The sequence below is a fragment of the Rattus rattus genome, chromosome 4 (assembly GCF_011064425.1).
Source record: "Rattus rattus isolate New Zealand chromosome 4, Rrattus_CSIRO_v1, whole genome shotgun sequence".
Classification (NCBI taxonomy): Eukaryota; Metazoa; Chordata; class Mammalia; order Rodentia; family Muridae; genus Rattus; species Rattus rattus.
Genome location: NC_046157.1, coordinates 139,033,706 through 139,055,846, shown reverse-complemented (window position 1 = coordinate 139,055,846; position 22,141 = coordinate 139,033,706). Strand labels below are relative to the sequence as shown.

Genomic DNA, 22,141 nt, shown 5'->3' with positions numbered 1-22,141 from the left:
CCACGCGTCCAGTAGCCTACCAGTAGGTGGCATTCTCGCTCCTTAACTGAAGGGTGTTCCCGAGGAACCCGGGCAGCGTGGCAGTTCCACCCCCACCGGGAACACCCGAAGGCTGCATCCCAGACTTAATCTCCATCTATGGCTCCGCCCACCCCACAAAGTCCGCGGCGACGAATGGCGTCGTGGAGGGGGCGGAGCTACGGGAGGTGGGCTGAGGGGGTGGGGCCTGGGAGGAGACAAAGCCGGGAAGAGTTAAAAAGCCTTGACCCTGCCCCCGGGCGTCGGAGCGAAGGTTGTTGCGGATGCTGATCTGACTGGGGCCGGGTTAGAACAGCTTGTGTACGCGCGGGTGTGAGCCGGTGAGTAGCTGGGGCGCCTCCGGCTGCAAGCTGGCGCTTCTTCCCCTCCCAGGGCTCAGAGAGGCAGCCGCCGCCCCTTACTATTAAACTATTCATAGAAGGCTGGAGTGAGAGAAAAGAAAGAAAATCCAGGTCTTGGCTGTGCAGAGATGAACTCAGTGGCAAGGCCCTAGTACACCCAGAGACACTTCCAGAGTTTGGGCTTAGGGAAGGGAAATGGGAGTAGCAGAATGTTGCTTGCCTTTCTGTAGAGAAGGGCGCTCCCGAGGGTGGGATCGTATGATTTGGTAGGCGAGGACGTTGCAAGTAGTGACAAGTGGCGAGGCAGATCTGCACCCGCGGAGAATTCAGCTTTGGGGTGGACACAGAGAACTCTTTGAGTGTTGGGTGTAAAAGGAATAGGCAGGAAAGCTGGTTGCAGAAAGGGTGTAAGCCAGGAATTTAGGCGTGTACCCCAATCAAGGTTCAGGGGTGGGACCTGCCTTAAGGTTGGCAAGTGCTAATAAGAGTATAAGTGAGGGAGGGGGTGAAGGTAGGCGGGCCTCCAGCTGAAGCTTCATTAGAGTGTTTACTTAGCCACCTGGGGGCGCCCTGGGTATTCGATTCCAGAGGAGTTCTGCGGCCATCTCGGTGGACCTCGTATTTAAGGTCTTGTACGCTGAAAGGAGGGGCTGGCGTGGGGATCTGGAAGGAGGAACCAAGTCAGCTTCATTAGCAGAGCTTGCACAACGCCCACAAAGATATCTCCTGTCTCAGTGTCACCCGAGGTCGAGCAAACCAGAGACCCGCAAGAAGCCAAAAAGCCGGGTGCTCACCCTAGGACTCACCTTCCTGTGGTGAGCCTGTACGCACACCGATATTTGTACTCCCGTGATCTTTATTTGGAAGGCTCCTGTGCAAATAAACTGCCCTTTGCCCCTCCGGATACATTAGCACTGTACTTTAAACCAGATAAACTGGGCTATCAGGCTGGTATTAAATCCAAATAAATCCTCCTGGCATGAGTATTTGTATGTTAAGACTCTCTGTTCCCGATTTTGCTTTGTTTCAGGAGATAAATTGAAACAACCGTTCTTTAAGTCATCAAAATTGAGAGGCCTTGTTATGGTTGGAAGTCGATTTACCATCAAGATGAGAATTAGCAATATTGCCCTCTAATCTGATTTCCTTAATGTGGCCACACTGTACAGTTAATTGGGTGTTAGTGCAGGTGTAGAAGAGGGAAGCAGGAATTTTCCAACAATATACTGCAACTACTTCCTTAGAGTCCCCACATGTTTTGCAACTTGAACTTGGCTGGAAAAAAAAAAGATTGGCTCAAGATAGAAACTTGAGATTTATGGAAGTAAAATTAAGTATGGCAAAGGTTCCTATTGCTTAACTAGTTTATTGTGTTTGTTTTCTGGAACTACAGAGACTGTCAGATTGGAAGCTGGCTGCCTTCACACTATGTAAATAAGCAGGTAGCTGTTGGGCTTGGATCACACTTCCCTTCAAAGTTGGGGTTGGGTGGAATCAGAACATGTGAGACCCCAGAAGTCAGGGAATCTAGGGGTACCTCAAGCCCACACATCCCATGGAAATCAAGTCCAGAAGAACAGTAGACACGATATAGCTTTACCTCTTTAATTAACAGGTGCCAAAAAGTCAATAGATAAAGACAAGAAAGGAAACCTTGTGTCATTCATTAGTGCATTCTGAGATATAGAAAGATTAAAGCAGAGATTATATTCACCAAGAAGAAAATAAGGAACCAAAACAAAAGTTGCAGACATTCCAGGCATTGTGATCTTTTATTAGCTGTATTTGCCATCACAGAAAAATAGCCTAGTCATAACTATTGCGTAATGCTGTGTAAGAACATGACCATGAAAGTGCATTATCAAAACCGAGATAAGTGTGCTGTCTCCTATTTGCCTTTAGCATATGGTCATGGTGAAAATGGAATTAATTATGAACTTTATGATCTACTGCAAGTTAATCTTTAAGTCGTTATCCCATGGGTGGTATTGGTTCACCCATACCAGTTTGTTGATTTCTTTTCAGTGAGTTCCAGAAACCTTTTGGTAATGGACTCGGGGTCTCACTTCAAACTAGAAATAGGATTCTAGAAATGCAAATCTCAGAAGTAAAAATGAGACTTGGGAGTTGGGAAAATATTCCTGGCTTCTAGAGAGGAGCTGAGACCTACTGTCTAATAATCATTATCCCCCCCCCCTTTTTTTAAGGATCAAATTAGTTTAGGTATACTTTTCAAAACAGCTTTAGGTGGTAATCTAATTGCTTTAAAGTTTCCCAACTTTTCTGGTCCTCAGTTATAACCCCGATAAATCTTCCAGTGCATTTCTGGAAAGTTACTGTTACAGTGTCCACTGTGTGACAGAACAGGGCACTAGGGAAATTCAACACACGCAGCCCGTACAGAGATCCTATGACAGGATGAGGTAGAGACATGACCAAACCCGTGAGTTCTGTTGGGGTTACTTACAGGAATATGGGTAAGGAGCAAAAATGTTTCTGCATCACCTCACCTCAGCTTGGGCAAGAACTCACCCAAGTTGGGAACCTGGAGCTCACTGCGCAGCCTGCAGACAGCTCCACAGAATGGAAACTGTCCTTTCCAGGTGGCTGGTCTGGGTCTGGTCTCACTTGTCTTCTTCAAAGCCTGGCTTCCCTAGTCTGGCAATCTGGGCTTTTATTGTTCACTCCATGAGGGTAGGGCCTAGCGTCTGCTCAGTCTCAGGTATTTTGAGTTATTCACCTGCCTGCTTCAAGAGCTTGGTGTGAGATAGAATGTTTCAATCACAGAGGAAATGGTTTGTTTACACAACAGTGCCCTGTAAGGGACCTCTCAGAGGTTCAGGGACCCTTTGCCTCCTGAGCAACAATAGCAACAATGCTATTCTTTAAAGCCTTGAAGTTTCTCCTTTTCCAAGCAGTCACCTTTGCCCTTTATTGGAATCAGATAAATTAATACTTTTGGTTTGTTTTGAGACAGGCTTTCTCTGTGTAGCTCTGGTTGTCCTGGAACTTGCTCTGTAGACCAGGTTGGTCTCAAACTCAGATCCACCTGCCTAGCATGTGACATCACTGCCTGGCAAATAAATGCTTTTTAAAGTGACGACCTTCCTAGAACAATGTAGTGTCGATCATACAAACAGCTGCTCTTGCCCCTGAGAAGCCAAGGGAACAGAGCAGGACTTGAGATACCAAGAAACATAACTTGGATAAGCCTGTGCACTAGGCAGGGGCCTTTCTGTATCCTGATTTCTTTATCTGAGAAGAAATCACTTTAGTAATATAGCCCCACATTGAGTCATCTCTATGATAACAGATCTGCTTTTGTAATGGTTGAGAATAATGATTGCATTATTAGGGTTGTGTTTCAGGGTCAGGTTCCCCTACATTTTAGCCAGATGTCCTTGGCAAGGCTATTCGTCTCTCAAGTGGGAAAATAATTTCTTACAGAGTCATCTTATAACCCTGATTCAGAAGCCACATGTAAACCATTGTAGCTGTGTCTTGCACAGAGAAGTCTCAGTTGTGTTGGTAAATGTGATTGTGACTATCTATATAATTGTGCTTTTTTAATAGTCAGTAATTCATTGATACTTCATTTCTACTTTATAACATGAAAAGGTGCATATCTTTTTTTTTTTAATTAGGTTATTGAAGTAAAAATGTCCAGAAAAATCCATGGCGGTTCTGTGGTGGAGATGCAAGGAGACGAAATGACGCGGATCATCTGGGAATTGATTAAAGAAAAACTCATTCTTCCCTACGTGGAACTGGATCTGCATAGGTAAACGACTTGCTCTTCTCTGTAGCTAGCAAACTCAGAAACAATTGTTATTTCACATTGCACCTGACATTTTTTGTTACATATATAATACCTCTTGTGATGAAAAGGTTATAAAACCTTTTGCGATTAAATGTTTAAGTTTGTTGTTGTTGTTTGGGTTGGGTTTTTGGGTTTTCTTTGAGACATAGAGACTTGCTACATAGCCCAGATTGGCCTTGAACTCACAACAGTCCTCCTGCCTCAGCTTCCCAAATGCTAGGCCAACAGTCATATGCCACAATTCTTAGCCAAAGCTCATTTTTTTATCTTAAATATATACAGATGGACCTATTTTTTGAATTTGTGTGTATGTATGTGCACATGTTCCACAGCATCCCTGTGGAGGTCAGGGCAACCAACTGATGGAAGTGGATTCCCTGCTTCTAACATGTGAGCTCCAAGGATCAAACTATCAACTTCAGGTCATCAGGCTTAGGAGCCATTGCTCCTCGGCCCTCAGGGAATCTTCTGTTTCTTCATATTGTTAGAAAAAGTGGGATTGCCATTATTTCAAAGTTAAGCCCTATAAAAGAAACATGGCAGTTTTTGAGGCATGCCTCACCCTGCTTTCCCTGTGAATGTCTCAATAAACCAGCAGTCTAGAGCAGTCTGTATATTTCTTGTAGAAGGAAAAAAAAATAGAGGACGAGAAGAAACTAAATGCAGAGAGTTCATCTTTGTCCTTCCCAATTGGCTCTTCTGCTCATCTACTGTCAGTGGGTGGGGCTTCACTTCTCCTCCTGCATCTTCTGTCCTTGTCACCAGGGAACCCACCCTCCAGAAGCAGCTCCTGTGCCTTCGCCCTGTTTGCTGTGTTCAGGGGCAGAGTAGGAAGAATGTTATTTATTTTCTCCTTTTTTCCTGTTATTTTTCCCTTTTTTTCTTTTTGTTTTGTTGTTTGTTGTTTTTGTTTTTTGTAACCCTGCCTATCCTGGAACTTGCTCTGTAAGCCAGGCTGGTCTGGAACTCAGAGATCCACCTGCCTCTGCCTCAAAGTGCTGGTATAAAAGGTGTGTTTCACCACCTACTGGCCTGCCTGCTCCTGGTGTTTTTCATAAGCTTGCTTCTTGCTTTTTCTGCACATTTGAACTACATAGAGACTTTTTTTTTAAAGGGTAAAGCAGTCAAAGGCTGGCATGGTATACTATTGAGCAATATATTTAAGCAAACTATTGATGTCTGCCTTTGCCTTGACCCAGAATCACTCTGTACACATCCTGTTGCTTAGTTGGGTACAGATATTTAGTTCATATTATATCACTAGCAACCTTTTGATTATGTAAATCTAAGCTGCTGGTACTGTCTATATTACAACCAAAATAAGACCAATATCGTAATTGCTTAAGAAACGAGAGGATGGGGGAGAGGGAGAGAACGAGAATGAGAGAACATTTTAGGAACTTCCCATCCAGAACTTCGCATGGTGAGCATGGTGATAAGTGAACCTACACCCACCTCAAGCGCCCCCCATCCCCCACCCCGCCACACACACACACACACACACACACACACACACACAGCATGGAGACAGGGATTGTTTTCAGAGTTTTTAATTTTAGGTTAGACTGTGTGTGTGTGTGTGTGTGTGTGTGTGTGTGTGTGTGTGTGTACGCGCGTGCGCGCGCATATACCTGGTTCCTGGAGAAGCAGGAAAAGGGCATCAGATTGCCTGAAATGGAGTTATAGATAGTTGTGAATCAGCACATGGGGGCTGGCACCAAACCAACCCAGGTCCTCTGCAAAAGCCGCAAGTGCTCTTAACAACTGAGCCATCTCCTCAGACCTTCTTTTTGGTTTTGGTTTGGTTATTGTTTTGTTTTGTTGTTTTTGAGACAGGGCCTCACCATGTAGCCCTGATTAACTTGGACCTTACTATATAGACAGACCAAGCTGACCTAGAGGCCATGCTCTAGCTAAATGCTTAGAGATGCTTATCTGGAAGCAAAATTCTTACATTTTCTTATGTAACTCGCTCTGTGTGTGTGTGTGTGTGTGTGTGTGTGTGTGTGTGTGTGTGTGCGCGCGCGCACGCGCACAAGCTCACATGTGTGTATATGATGCACATGGCTGTACATATAGCCCAGAGGACAACCTTGGGGTTTTGTTTGTTTATTTGTTTGTTTGTTTGTTTTGAGGCAGCCCTTTCACTGGCTTGGAACTCACCAAGTAAACTGAGCTGACCGGCCAGCAAGCCCTAGGATCCAGAATCCTCCTTACTCTGAGATTATAAATGTATAATCCTATCTGGTGGGTTTTTATGACCAGCCTTTTCTGTCTTTGAAGGCAGGTTCAGAACTCCGGTGGGATTGAACTCAGGTCCTCATGCTTGCAAGACAAGCACTTTAGTGACTGATCTCTCCCAGGCCTGCATTAGGCACGTTAAAAGAGAGTCCTCCGGGCTCTGCCAGTAATCCCAGCTCCTAGAAGGCAAAGGCAAAAGGGTTGCTCTGAGTTCCAAGCTGGCCTAGACTAGCCTACAAAGACAAGAGTACATGGCTGTAGGCTATGAAAGGCTCAGGTGGATTTTTAAATAGTTCTCCAGTTACATGATCACCTGGTAAGGAAGGGGTGTGGAGTAGACTTTTCTTGTTGTTGTTGTCTTTTGGGGGGGGGGTGTTTTTAAAGACGATGCACAGTCATCTAGGCCATTTCTTTCCTTTCTCCTGGAAATATTAAAACAAGGCAGGAAAAAAATCCTCTCCATTTGCAGATGGATTCTCCTGAGAAAGGGCTCCTATAACATGGACAACGTTGTCCACATTTCCTGTGGAGTTGTGATTATTCAGCATTTCCTAGGCACAAGTGATGAGTGTATGGCTCTGTTCCGTGTATATGAATTCTCTAAAGCCAAAGCAGAAAGTATTTTTGTTTGGACTCTCGTCGTATTTACAGCAGCAGTTGGGTTAGGTCGGGAAAGGAAGATGCAAACCCCAAAAAGAGAAAGTCAAGTTACTTATTAGCTGGTTTGGAGACCTGAGACTTCTGTTAGGCCATGGAAAACAAAATAAATCGCTTCGTGATTTTGTTTAGTTTTTTTGAGAAAGAAGGTGGTGTCTGGTTTGTTTTGTTTTTTTGTGTTTTATTTTGGGGTTTTTTTTCTGGCTTTTTCAAAACGGGGGTGTGTGTGCGCGTGCGTGCATATATGCATGCGTGTTTAGCCCTGGCTGCCCTGGAACTTGCTCTGTAGCTCCTCAAGCTCAGAGATTTCCCCTGCCTCTGCCTCCCAAGAACTGAGATTAAAGGCGTGCGCCAACACCTCCCAGCTTGTATTACTTTTAATAAACTATTACATACTTAAGCTTTATGGTTATTTTCTCTGCTCCATGGACGCCAGCATTCATTCCTCTGTCAATAGTCTGCACTACGGGAGCTGGTGCTGAATACGGTATACACAAGATGGTTGGTAGATTCCATTGCTTATCCAGTAAACTACAGGCTTGTTTCCTGAACAAAGAAACTTACCCAGAAGTAGGGGAAGGTTCACCGCATGACTAACTGGCTTTAACAAAAGAGTTTTCAGCTCTTTTGGCACTGATTGCCAAGAGGTAACCTTCCCAGCACTTTAGTACACACAGAACAACCCTTTAGTCCTTTCACCTCACCGCCTCTTCACTTATAAAGTTTAAAACTAACAATGGGAGAATAAGGTTGGACTTGGCTTTAATTTGTTTGCTAGTTGTGTGGATGGAAGCCAGGTGGAAGGGTTGCCTCTAAGCTGTTGCCTTCTAATGGTGAAAAACAGGAGGCAATTTAGCAGACTGCATTGGCTTCAGCTTAGTTTTCTGACAGCCATTGTCCCCCGAACCTGGGGGAGGCAGGGTGCAGCCTTTTTTTGCAGATTACACACCCATCTTTTGTTTGATGCTAAAACATGACATACTTAGATGTGTTCAGGGTCTTCACTTTGGCCCAGCAAGCTCCGAGTGCAGGTCGCAGCCTGTCCGTTTGTCTGCACAGTTGCCCTGACATCTCTCCCTCTCCAAGCTATGACTTAGGCATAGAGAATCGGGATGCCACCAATGACCAGGTCACCAAGGATGCTGCGGAGGCTATAAAGAAATACAACGTCGGCGTCAAGTGTGCTACCATCACCCCCGATGAGAAGAGGGTTGAGGAGTTCAAGTTGAAACAAATGTGGAAATCACCCAACGGTACCATCCGGAACATTCTGGGCGGCACTGTCTTCAGGGAAGCTATTATCTGCAAAAATATCCCCCGGCTAGTGACAGGCTGGGTAAAACCCATCATCATTGGCCGACACGCCTATGGGGACCAAGTAAGTCATTTGAGTGAATAATTTCATTTTTCATGTTTATTTTTCACAGACCTGTAGCTCCAGTATCTATGTTCATTCTTTGGGTATCTATGCCCTTAAGGAGGTCCAACATACATTATGCATAAACTATATATTTACATATGTTCAGGAAAGGGTAAAAATACAGATAAACTTTTTTTTTCTCCATCTTTATTAACTTGGGTATTTCTCATTTACATTTCGATTGTTATTCCCCTTCCCGGTTTCCAGGCCAACATCCCCCAAACCTCTGCCCCTCCCCTTCTATAGGTGTGTTCCCTTCCCCATCCTCCCCCCCTTGCCGCCCTCCCCCCCAACAATCAAGTTCACTGGGGGTTCAGCCTTGGCAGGACCAAGGGCTTCCCCTTCCACTGGTGCGCTTACTACCTATGAGGTTGGAGTCCAGGGTCAGTCCATGTATAGTCTTTGGATAGTGGCTTAGTCCCTGGAAGCTCTGGTTGCTTGGCACTGTTGTTCATATGGGGTCTCAAGCCCCTTCAAGCTCTTTCAGTCCTTTCTCTGATTACTTCAACGGGGGTCCCATTCTCAGTTCATAGGCATTCGCCTATGTATTTGTTGTATTCTGGATGTGTCTCTTAGGACAGATCTACATCCGGTTCCTGTCGGCCTGCACTTCTTTGCTTCATCCATCTTATCTAGTTTGGTGGCTATATATGTATGGGTCACATGTGGGGCAGGCTCTGAATGGGTGTTCCTTCTGCCTCTGTTCTAAACTTTGCCTCCCTATTCCCTACCAAGGGTATTCTTGTTCCCCTTTTAAAGAAGGAGTGAATCATTCGCATTTTGGTCATCTTTCTTGAGTTTCATGTGTTCTGTGCATCTAGGGTAATTCAAGCATTTGGGCTAATAGCCACTTATCAATGAATGCATACCATGTGTGTTTTTCTGTGATTGGGTTACCTCACTCAGGATGATATTTTCCAGTTCCATCCATTTACCTATGAATTTCATAAAGTCATTGTTTTTTTGATAGCTGAGTAATATTCCATTGTGTAGATGTACCACATTTTCTGTATCCATTCCTCTGTTGAAGGGCATCTGGGTTCTTTCCAGCTTCTGGCTATTATAAATAAGGCTGCTATGAACATAGTGGAGCATGTGTCTTTTTATATGTTGGGGCATCTTTTGGGTATATGCCCAAGAGAGGGTATAGCTGGGTCCTCAGGTAGTTCAATGTCCAATTTTCTGAGGAACCTCCAGACTGATTTCCAGAATGGTTGTACCAGTCTGCAATCCCACCAACAGTGAAGGAGTGTTCCTCTTTCTCCACAACAGATAAACTTTCAAATACCCTCTCAACACATTTTTCCCAAATATCATTTTGTTAAGTTATACCATATGATAGTACCATTTTTGCATTGGGAAGAACATATGCTCAGATCAGCGGTTTTCAATGCTGTCTGTGTAGTGGGATCCTTTCATGAGATTTTGCTGTTGGTAGTAATGGTGATGGTTTTATTACATTGCTTTTTTAAATGTTTGTTTATCGTTGTCCTGTCATAAAGCAGTTAAAATTGAATTTTGTGAGGATCAGTGTTTTGTTTTGTTTTTAAAAAATAAACCCACCCATTCTACTATACAGACACATAAAGAACTACCAGGGATTACATCAAACTGATCACTTTGTGGATAAAGAGAAAGTCACCCAGTAGTTGCAATCAGCCTTGCGCAAGCATTCTGTACTGCTTGGAAAACAAGTGTCACTCATTTCTGCACCCCTACAGTTAGTCTCATTGAGCAGAAAAGTTGCCAACAGCACAGATTACAAAGTCTCGGGTTTTAATAGAACATAGCGTGTATATCAAAAGGAACCTTAAACAAAACAGGAAGTTGTTCTGCTAAAATCTACAGGCTTCTCCGAACTCATCCCTGAAAACTGTGGCCACAGCAGATGTCTCTGTGTTCCGGGGACAGGGTCACAGCAGATTCCCTAATCATTAACCTGATTAGCATACTGCCTATTCGATATTTTTTTGTCTGTCCTGTTTACTGCTTAATTCCTGTGGTTTCAGTCACTTGAGGAATGTGTTCTATTTTCTTTTCTTTTTTTCTTTTTGGAAATAGCATGTTGACTCACAGTTTAATGTCCATAGATCTGTGCAAAGTATTTTAGGGCACATTAGTGCCTTAATTACCATAGTAAAGCACTTTCAGTGTCAGAAGTGTTTAGTCTTTCTGTTACCTGACTGAACTTTTGCACACTGTGATTACGGTCACTGTAAAGCCACGGGTGTAGCTGGCACCTGCCCCTGCACTAAAAAAGGTTCCACACTGCAATGGCTTGTGAGTGCCTGGACTTGTGGGTGCCCCATGTAATGGGGGCATGAGACTTCACTATAAAGTGTCTCAGGCCCATCTTGGAAGCACCCATTCTTTGAACTGCCTTAACCTGGGGCCATCAGTCTGCCATTGCTGCTTCCAGAATGTCTGCTTTCTGTGGACATGTGTCTGGTGTTAGTAACAGTGATCACCACAGAGGGAGACTGAACTCTGAAAACTTAACAGCAGGTCACATCCCAGGCCACTTGACCAGGTGCGTTCTTCCCTGGTTCCTTCATGAAAAGCCGGTGCCAGAATCAGATATGCTCGGCATTCGACTTCTAAATTAGCATCAGGGCATGAGGTAAGCTCTGTTGCCATCCTCAGGACTAGTGCTGGCATCCTCTCTAACTTTCCCTCTGGATCATAACCAAGGTCATCTTTCTCTGTAGTCTCATTCTACCCAGCACCCTCCACCCCTGTTTTAAAACCTCTTCAAGTCGCTTCTCACCTGTCTGTCTTTACAAAGCTACAAGTTCCCTAAAGGGAAATGCTTGTGACAGATCGTTTTGATTGTCATTGTAACAGTCTAGAATCACTTGAGAATGGAGTTTTGAGAAGGAATTGTGATTTAGGTTGGCCTGTTGGTGTGTCTGAGGAAATTTTGTTTTGAATCCAGTTAATTTAAGAGGGAAGGTCCTCCCTGAACGTCGGTGGCACCGTTTCCCACCAACTGGGCCTTGGGTTGGGTGAAAGAAAGCTGAGCATAAGCGAGCATGCAAGCCTTGCTTTCTGTTCCTGCCTGAGGCGGGGATACGGCCAGCTCCCTCAGCTTCTGCAGCTGTCACTTCCCCCTGTGATGGTGTGGCAACCATCACCTGGAACTGCGCTAAAAGAAACCCTTTCTTCCCTAAATTGCTTTCGTGGAGTATTTTATGGCAGCAACAAAAACCAACCTGAGACAGAGCTGTGGGTTATTCTCTGTCCTCTCTGACTCAATGCTCACAAAGCTGCAGTCTGTACCTGATGAAGAAGCGCTGATCTTCAACATGCACTATTACTAACGAGCAGATCTCCCTCACAGAGGCCCCCACCACCCCCAACCCTAGCTCTTAAAACCAAAGAGCCCCAAGTTACACTGCTGGAGTTTGGCTCCATAATCTATTCCCCCGCCCCCCGTAAGGTTTCAGGTGGGGTACTTTTCCTAATGCGTGTTCCCCTCTTCACAGTACAGAGCAACAGATTTCGTTGTTCCTGGGCCTGGAAAAGTAGAGATAACCTACACGCCAAAAGACGGGTCGCAGAAAGTGACATACCTGGTGCATGACTTTGAAGGTATGTGCAGTCTGTCTCTGCTGCATTTCACCTTACAGATGCCTTAGGCAACCTTGTGACCGTAATTTCTTTTTAACTGAGCTATGGCCAAGTGGTGGTGACATACGCCTTTATCCTGGAACTTGGGAGGCAGAGGCAGGCAGATCTCTGTGAGTTTGAGGCCAGCCTGGTCTACAGAGTGAATTCTAGGACAGCCAGGGCTACACAGAGACACTTTGTCTCGAAAAATGAAAAAACAACAACAAAGGAAAGGCCCTAGTTATGTGACCACGTAAAAAAACGACCTGAATCTACAACATTTCTGAGGAACATCAAAGTCTAAAGGGTTGGGCGGGTGGTTTTATGGGCACTTGAACACTTGCCACACAGATTTTATTTGAATCCCCAGAACCCACATAAAGCTAAACACAACTGTATGCCTAATATCAGGCTGGCCGCCCTGGCCTACACAGTGGTTAGCAACAGGAGACCTGGTCTTAAACAAGATGAAAGACCAACACCTGAGGTTGTCCTGATCCCCACACATTGTTTATGCACAGACATGTACGCATGCAGTTCCTCAAACATACATGTGAATATCATCACGCATACACAAATTTATCTTAAACTATGTCCAAAATTTTAAGCATTCATACAAACAGGAAACCCAGAGCCTCCCTAGCTTTTGCATTCCTTGCCTCCTCTAAGTGATAATGTTTCCATAGCTTCTACGTCTTCATAGATTCATAGATTCTAGTTCTACGGGTTTAGTGTTTTTTCCATTCTCAGCCAAGTTAGCCTGGGGCCTTGGCATGGATTCAGGTTTGACTTTCAGTAATAACAGAAGTCAATAAGAGTTGTGAAATGCCAGTGATTACATGTAACGTAATTGTTTACCCCAGTTATCACAGGTGTGCTCAGTATCCCCCAGGAAGTTAGAAGATTTTTACCCAGTAGTTAAAATGCAAATCTTTTTCATTATGTACACCTAAGTTTAAGATGCATGTTGGGAACCGGAGGAGAGATCACTCCCTGGGCAGAGTACTTGCTGTGCAAACATGAGCTGAAATCCTCAGATCCCACATACAAAGCCAGGCCCGAAGAGCAAATGTTGGTAATCCCTGTGCCCGTCCCTACAGGGCCTTGGAAGCAGAGACTTGGAAACTCACAAACTAGCTAACCTGATGAGTGCAGGAGTGAGCAGCAAAGGAGAGCCTGCCTATGGCAACAGAAGACGACGGCTGAGGTTGACTTCTGCCTCACATGAGTGCCGTGGCACACAGACACCACACACACACACACACACACACACACACACACTCACACACACTCACACACACACACACACACACACACACTCATACACACACACACACACTCACACACACACACACACACACACACACACACACACACACACACACACACACACACACACACACACACACTCACCCACACACACACACGACACACACTCATATACACTCACCCTCACACACACTCACACACATACTCACACACACACACACACACACACACACACACACACACACGACGTATATGCACACAGTTAAAAAATAAAGTACAGTCCATAGTAGTGGTGCAGGCCTTTAATCCCAGCACTCAGGAGGCAGAGGCAGGGGCAGAGGGAATCTCTGTGACTTTGAGGCCAGCTTGGTCTACAGAGCAGGTTCCAGGACAGCCAGTGTTACACAGAGAGACCCTGTCTCAAAAACATGAAAATAAACAAATAAATTCCATGTTGGAACTTGTTAAAGTGTGTTAAGAAGAGTTCCAACTTCCTTGCCCAGTCTTCATTATGCTTCTAGTCCCTAGGGGTAGTATTCCATGTTTTGACATCTTCAGGATCTTTTGTTGTTTTTGTTTTTGAGACAGGCTCTTGCTGTGTAGCCCGTGTTATACCTCTGCCTGCACTCTTCGGGATCTTAAAGACCATATGATTTTCTTACTGCTGTTGCCTTTCTAAAATACATTAAAACATCCTTATCTAGAACAAATGCTTCCCCTCTGGGCCTGTGCTGTAACCTGTCCAAGTTGTAAGTTCACAGTCCTGAGCCCATGGTGGCTGCTGAGAAATTGGTCCATGGGTGTTGTACATGGTTTTAGCCTTGGTACAAATACCACCATCCTTAAATTTCTTCTCTTTGTTCTTTGTGATGTCCTCTCCACAGAAGGTGGTGGTGTTGCCATGGGTATGTACAACCAGGATAAGTCAATTGAAGATTTTGCACACAGTTCCTTCCAAATGGCTCTGTCGAAGGGCTGGCCTTTGTATCTAAGCACCAAGAACACTATTCTGAAGAAGTATGATGGACGCTTCAAAGACATCTTCCAGGAGATCTATGACAAGTAAGAATTGAGGGCATTAGGGTCTAGCCCTGGGGCAAACCGAGTGAGGAACATCATTAACCCTTACATTGGGTAATGGCAATGAGATTTAGCAGGACTGAACTCTGAGGTGCTCTTAGAAGGTAAATGTCTTCTTAAATAAGGGCCACATGTTTTTTTTTTTTTTTTTTTTTTTTTTTTGTAGGGACCTGGTTATTCAGTGTTTGAATGAAGTAGCCTGTTTATGTTGCAAAGTACCAATGTTTTGAAAGTGTGCATTTCCGAAGCAGTCCCAGTTTATTTCTCTTAAAATCTTTGCTTGAATTGAAAGGTCTGCTCTAAGATGTTATTTGTCTTCCTTATGTAACAGTTCCCATTTCAGCCACATGTGAGACAAGTTTGTGTTGCTTTAGCCTCCCTGTTAGGGCAAGTGTTCCGATGGGAGCTGTGACTTTGAGGCTGGCCCGGTCTCATGAGACCTATGCTGAAGCATGGAGATCCCTCTTCCTGGGGCCCATCTGCTCCAAGCCTGGGCACTGTTCTATTTTTAAAATAAACTGAATTACAGAATCTGATCATTATTGAAAATGGTAGGAAGTAAGGAAGTAGGTGGGAGAATCTGTTTTTCTCATGTAATTCTTAGACCTTCATTCATAAGAGAGAATAGAATAGTGTTCTGAGAGACAGCCACTTTGAGGGTTCAGGATAGGAGTCTAAGCACTTGTCTGTCCCAAGTTTGTGCTGTATCTACCAAAAATAAGGTTTCCTGTCCTTTGGGGGAGTTGTAAATGGTACTCCTGATAAAACTAATTCTGTTTTATTCTTATTTTCTCTTCTTTGTTTGCTTGTTTTAGGCAATACAAGTCCAAGTTTGAAGCTCAGAAGATCTGGTATGAACACAGGCTCATAGATGACATGGTGGCCCAGGCTATGAAATCAGAAGGAGGCTTCATCTGGGCCTGTAAGAACTATGATGGTGATGTGCAGTCAGACTCAGTAGCCCAAGGTAAATCTAAAAAATGGGCAGAGGACCATGTAAAGGAATCACATGCTAGCAGTGAGTCTATTCCACAAAGTTCTCCGTTGTGAGAAGGGGCTTTAGTTTCCTTTTAAAGACTTCTGTATGCGTTAGTGCTCTCCCTGCATGTACGACTGTGACAGTGCCAGGTCCCCTGGAGCCGGAGCCACAGACAGTTGTGAGCTGCCATCTGGGTGCTGGGAATTGAACCGGAGTCCTTGGGAAGAGCAGATAGAGCTCTTAAGCAGTGAGCTATCTCTCCAGCCCAGCCATACAAGGGAATTTCTTCATCCTTGCCAAATGAACTGTTAACCCCACAGGACGCCTGGAGGCACACTTAGGTGCCTAGATAAGCGAATCACGATCCTCCTGGGAAAGTGACTTTACCCAAAGTCACACAGGAAGTTCCTAAGTGATTTGCATTCTTGGCTCCAGCCTTACCAATGGTAACGCGTCTCTGCCTTTTACCCCAGTGGTAACGCGTCTCCGCCTTTTACCCCAGTTGAAGTTTCAAAGCTCCCAGTGGGTAGTAGCTAATGCCATATCGGAGCACTCAATTTCCCTATCCTCGTATCTCCTGAGGCCAGGTGTGATGGTGCACACCTTAACCAGGAGGCAGAGGCAGGTGGATTTCTTTGAGATCCAAGGCCAGCATGGTCTACATAATGAGTTTGTGAACAGCCAGGGACATAAAGAAAAGTCCCGTCTCAAACAAACAAAACAATATAGAGAGAAAACCAAGAAGTTATAAAGTGAGGGACCCCAGCACCAAGGACAGGGTCTCCAAAAGGTACTCCTCCTGCCAACCTTGAAGGCTGTTCTAATGATCTATAAAACAAATGCTTGGCGATTAGCTTCCAACACAAAGGAGGCGTGCAAAGCCCAATGCTGTTTATAGAAATTTTAAGAACAGTGTGGTTATGCCATATAAAATTCCCTGACTTCTGCACCAGATTACCCTTCAGTTTGAGGTTTGCACAAGGGAAGCCCATGACCCTGAATCTCCACGGTTGAGTGTTTGCCTTAGTTTCAGTTATGTTTACTTTACCGCAGGAGGCACTGCTTTTGGTCTTGTGAAAGCTGAGTATCTGTAATCAGTTTGAAAATCAGTAGACCAGCCCGACAGAAGATAACGTTAGTATCATATATATTGGTTGCACAACTTTCTGTCTCTAAAACCTTGTGCGTTTATGCCGAGTGGAACAGTCCTCTGTAGTAACACGGTGGTAGATAAAGAAAACCGGCGGGTGCCATCAGAGTTCTGGGAAAGGTACACAAAGCCATTCCAAGGCCTTGTATGGCTAGGCATGTATTGTATCGTGAGCTCAATCTCCACACCCGTTGTTGTTAAGTATCCTGTCATCACAGGAAGAAAATGTCTAGAAAACCACTAAAGTGCATGCAGTAAGTCCCTACAGCCACGGCACTGCGCTTGCATACAGCCTGTGAGTCACATGACCTCAGCGAGCCAATCAGATCGCAAGGCAGCAGAGCTGGCCTCCCTCTCCTGGAGAAGCACAACTGCTGTGTCCTCACAGCCTTTTGTTTATGTTCTCAGCTTGACAAGGGCACCAACTACTGTCATGGTAGATATGTTGGGTAGGCGCCAGGAAGACACAGAGTGGGGTGGAGCATAGATCAGACCCACAGTGAAACATGAAGCCCCTCACCAGTCACTGTATCTGAAGCCTTGGGGCTTCACCGGTACTGGAGAGAGCCACTGCTCCCACACAGAGGCATCTTTACTTTTTAAACGCCTGCCCTCTGCTTACCAATTTCAACATAAGGAGTTGCTGTTAGATCAACGTGAGTAGATTTAGACCGGTACAGTTAGGCGCCACTCAGTTCCTCAGGAGCCTGCTTAGGACCTGTTGTCAGTTAATGAGCTCTTGGGGATCCCATCCTTGGGAGTTAGGAGTTCCTCGATTTATTCCTTGCCAGAATATCTTGGTTCTCTTTTTACGTTTTCAGCCTGAGATATGACAATAAAAAAATTAGGTGACATTTACCTTCCATATGAAGTATTTGTTTTGTTCTATTTTGTTTTGTCTTAATCATTTACAAATGAATAAAATAAGGAGGGGAAAGTTTGATTTCACTGAAGTCTAAGATGACCAAAACAACATGGGCTGGTAAAATGACTCAGCAGGCAAGGGCATCTGCCACCAAGCATAGTGACTGGAGTTCAGTTCCCAAAATCCACACAATAGAAGAATAGAAGTGACTCTCAAAAGTTGTCCTTTAATCGCCACACATACATGGATGCACATGTGCACACATACACGCATACCAAATAAATAATAAAAAAATCAATGTGACCAAAAAGTGAAATCAAAGAATCTTCTTGATGTCAGACAAAAAAGAAAAGGAAAAGAAACCTGCTTATAATATAATTTATCATCAGCTTCCTTAGGTGGTCATAAGGAAAATGGAAGTGCTTTGCAATCGAGTAAAGAATGCATGAAAGAAAAGGCAGTTGCATGGACTTAAAAGTGACAGTAAGGTTCCTTGGGTAGGGAACTGCAGAAAATAGTTATTTGTCAAGAGTATTGAGAACAAGGGGGAAGCAAGTTGTTCCTACATCCACCCATCCCATCCTGCTTTTAATCTGCCTTTTCAACCCCATCTCAGCAAGGGTGAGCCACAGGAGGGCAGCAGATAACTCACATCCATGCTCCAGAACAAAGGGACATTCTGCATAGAGCAATGATAGGAAGTTCTGTTCTAAGTTTATAAGTATGCAACCACATCTTCATGATTACGTGTGTATTCCTCTAATCCCACAGCAACTCAGGGAAGTAAGCGCTTTCATTATCTGAACTTTATAGGCAGGAACCGTGGGAACCATGAAGCCACAGAAGTAAACTGGAAAGTAAATGTTCCAGAGAGAATAGTAACCTCTTCAGACGGTTTGATTCAAACTTGAAGCTGGGGTCCTGCTTTCTGAAGAGCATTACTGGTGCTTTGTGTGCACCTGTGTTTATTTTGTTTACCATAACCTGTCACCATCAAGTCACTCGCATCTCTAGTGCGGTGCTGTTCATGCAGCTGGACCCAACACTTCGTGCTCTTCACTTACAGGTTATGGCTCCCTTGGCATGATGACCAGTGTGCTGATTTGTCCAGATGGTAAGACGGTAGAAGCAGAGGCTGCCCATGGCACTGTCACACGTCACTACCGCATGTACCAGAAAGGACAGGAGACGTCCACCAACCCCATTGGTAAGATGGTATCTACTTTACTTGTTTCCAGCCAGAGAACTCTTCAGGCAGTCTCAGAGGAACCTTTGCTACTCAGAGACTCCTGCAAAATCATCACCAAAATTATCCTTTTGTTTTATTTGGAGGGAGGGTAAGGAGACAAAGTCTATGTACCCTAGGCTAGCCTAGAGCTTTTATATGTAACACAGGCTAGCCTTAAACTCGTAGTAATCCTCCTGTCTCTGCTTCCCAAGTGCTGGGTTTATGGGTGTATACCATAATTAGGAGCCATTTTAATGTCCTTTAAACTGCAGAAGATCGATCTTCTATTTTGTTGAAGAATAAATGTTACAGAGAGGAGCATTTTCAAAAACACTTTCCTTTACCCTGGGAACAATGAAGTGTCGCTTAATGCCAAATACGTAAATCTCTCTTAACAGAACTTTAGATAAAATATTTCCAACCATTCTAAAACTCATACATAACTCATAGCACCTAATGATGCCCATCACCAAAACAGAAACTTGTCCCATCTCTGGAAAGAGTGAAATATTAGAAATCCTTATACCTGGAGTGATTTGAAATAGTGACTTTGTTTTCTTTTCTTAGCTTCCATTTTTGCCTGGTCCCGAGGGTTAGCCCACAGAGCAAAGCTTGACAACAATAATGAGCTCAGCTTCTTTGCAAATGCTTTGGAAGAAGTCTGCATTGAGACCATCGAGGCTGGCTTTATGACTAAGGACTTGGCTGCTTGCATTAAAGGCTTACCCAAGTAAGTGTGAGATGCCCTGCGCTCTCTAGTCAAATCGCCCCTCACTGAAATGAGTTGTTCATCTTTTCTGGGGTCAATACACACTGTGTGTATTGTGTGGTAGCAGGTAGATGGCCTACTCAGCTCTGTGAAATCATCTTTGTACAACCACACACTTTCACATTTGTCACTGTAGCAGGAAAGTGGTCATATATCATAAAAAAAAATGCATAGATACAGTGGCATGCCAATCAAACTCCTGTGCACAGAACTGGGCTACAACTAGATTTCATTTGTGAGTTGAGCTCTAACCTAGTGGGAAGCTATTCAAATGAAAGAGTTCTAATTAATTTTTTTTAAAAAAAAAATGAGGAGGCAGGAATGATGGCTCAGTGCTTGAGCACTTACTGCTCTTGTAGAGAATGTGAGTTGGGTCTCCAGGGTTAGGTCGCTACACTGATGTGCACAGATACATACATAGCCTAATAAAAATAAATCTTTAGAAGAAATTGACACTGAAGGGCATTTAGAGACTAGATTAGTCTACCCTTTTGTTTTCTTTAACTTTCTAGTGAGTAAACAGCCTAAGTATAAGTATAAGCGATTCAGATGGTGTAGTCCCTTCCTGAAGTACTTACCAGTGTCCCTGTGGTGCCAGGATTTTTTTTCTCTTTTGAAGATCTGGGAGCCAGTGTACTAACTAGACCAGCTATTAATCAGAATCCTCTCTCAAAGAGAAATTATAAAATCAGCCCTGAAATCATAAACACACAACAACAAAAATGGACTCATCAGGTTGTATTTGCATATTTGTGCATACATAAACATATGTATGTAACAGTATATATAATATAATGTATAATATGGGGAGAAGACTATCAATTAGAGAGTGGAGGGGCCAGGAAAGAGCTGGGACTTGAGAGTGACGGAAGGGAGGGAAGGGACAGAGAAAAGTGATATAATTACATTTCAATTAAAATGTATAAAATTTTAAAAATTAAAAGGAAAAGTGAAATCCTACTAAAATACAAATTAATACCAATATACGTGCAGAAATTTGTTACAGTTGCTATAGCCCAGGAAAGAGGTGGCCTCATTTACTACATGTTTCTTAACTTAGATCTCCAGCAAAGCTACATTTGCAACATTCTTACCAGGATAGTGGTTTTGTAATCTACTCTTTCGCCTGTATTAGCAGACTTTAAATGAAATGGTTTCAGTTACATTGGCATTAGCCGGACCTAAAGCTCCTGGTAGTTCAAAGCCGTAAAGTTAGTAGTCTCCTGTAAATGTATGCACATGAGGCCCTTCTGCAGGCTACCCTGGGCAGTCAGCCCCAGGAACCTTGACCATGGCCCGTAGAGTTGTAGCTTCTTAACATTAATGAGTTTTCTTCTAGAAGGTGGGTAGCATTACTGTGATTTGTTTTAAATTACCTCCTACCATATCAGAGAAAAAGCTAATTTTTCTTCTTTTTTTTTTTTTCCTCCCACCAGTGTACAGCGTTCTGACTACTTGAATACATTTGAGTTTATGGACAAACTTGGAGAAAACTTGAAGGCCAAACTAGCTCAAGCCAAACTTTAAGGTCAAACCTGGGCTTAGGGCAAATCTTTGTGGTAACTAAGTCCACAGTTTACATATTTCCTTTTTGTTTTAATAACACTCAAGGTTAAAAACAAGAATCATTTTGTAATTTGTTTAGAAGACGAAGTTGAACTTTTCTATATGTTTACAGCCTATTTTCTTTTTCATACAGTTATTGCCACCTTAATGAATGTGGTGGGGAAGGTTTTTTTAATTGTATTTTACTGTGTAGTAGCAGTCTAGGAATTGTGTTAGTACCTGTTCACAATTAACTGTCACTTTTTCTTTGCTCTAATGTAAATGACCAAAATCAGAAATGCTCCAAGGGTGAACAATCGCTACACTATGTTTCCCCGTAAGGGTGAAGGAGAGGCTCACCTCCCCTACTGTCCATGAGTGTGAACACAGGGAGCTTTTGTGTGCAAATGTTGCACTGTGTGTGGAAGAGACTGGAACAAATAGAATGTGTGCAGCTGAAATGCATGGCAGCCATGTTTGTAAAGAGCACTTATGTGTCCAATATACTAATTATACGTTAAGACCACTGGAGAATTCCAAATCTAGAATAAATACAGACTGGAGCTTTCTGCTCTTTGATTTCTCCTGTGGCCCAGCCCAAGTATTATCCTCCCCCAGACAGCACAGCATTTCACCCGTGTGCAATAATGGGAGCCGCACCGTTTTCGGATTTCTGCTGGCCTGCTACATTTCTTTTATATAAATGTGATTGTTTTTCAGAAGTTGATATTAAACACTATCCCGGTCTAGTCCTTCTAAACTGTTAATCTTCATTAAAATGAAGTACTAACGACTCTTCTTTGAAGTGTTTACTGTGTTTTTATTAAGCGTTGTTCATTTCTTTTCCTGTTGCTGTAATAAAATACCTTGGTAAAAGGGTTTTAAAGGAGATTAGTGTGGCTGGGAGTCAGGGTAACAGGAGCTTGAAGCAGCTGGTCCTGAGCAGAGAGCAATGGATGCATGCCAGTGGTCAGCCTGCTTCTCCTTGTGCACAGTTCAGGACCCCAGCCTAGAAACCCAGATGGTGCTTCCCATAGCACTGAGCAGAGATCAGAGAATCCCTTGCATGTATGCCCAGAGGCCATATCCCAGGTGGTTCTAGGCTCTGTCACGTTGAAAAGTAACGCAG

The 22,141-nt window shown here is 43.8% G+C and overlaps 1 protein-coding gene across 2 annotated transcripts; it reads left to right on the top strand.

The window, feature by feature from the left end:
- Positions 1-232: 232 nt before the first annotated feature.
- Idh1 (isocitrate dehydrogenase (NADP(+)) 1) lies at positions 233-21,811 on the top strand. Of its 2 annotated transcripts, XM_032901245.1 has the most exons (9): positions 233-359; positions 4,024-4,161; positions 8,185-8,476; positions 12,004-12,109; positions 14,281-14,458; positions 15,292-15,443; positions 18,537-18,677; positions 19,266-19,428; positions 20,904-21,439. In XM_032901245.1, the coding sequence occupies exons 2-9, from the start codon at positions 4,040-4,042 to the stop codon at positions 20,992-20,994; spliced, it is 1,245 nt and encodes a 414-aa protein (XP_032757136.1). In that variant the 5' UTR covers positions 233-359; positions 4,024-4,039; the 3' UTR covers positions 20,995-21,439. The 2 variants fall into 2 exon arrangements, with proteins under 2 accessions (XP_032757136.1, XP_032757137.1); XM_032901246.1 differs by lacking the exon at positions 233-359 and having other exon boundaries at positions 4,030-4,161; positions 20,904-21,811.
- The last annotated feature ends 330 nt before the right edge of the window (positions 21,812-22,141 follow it).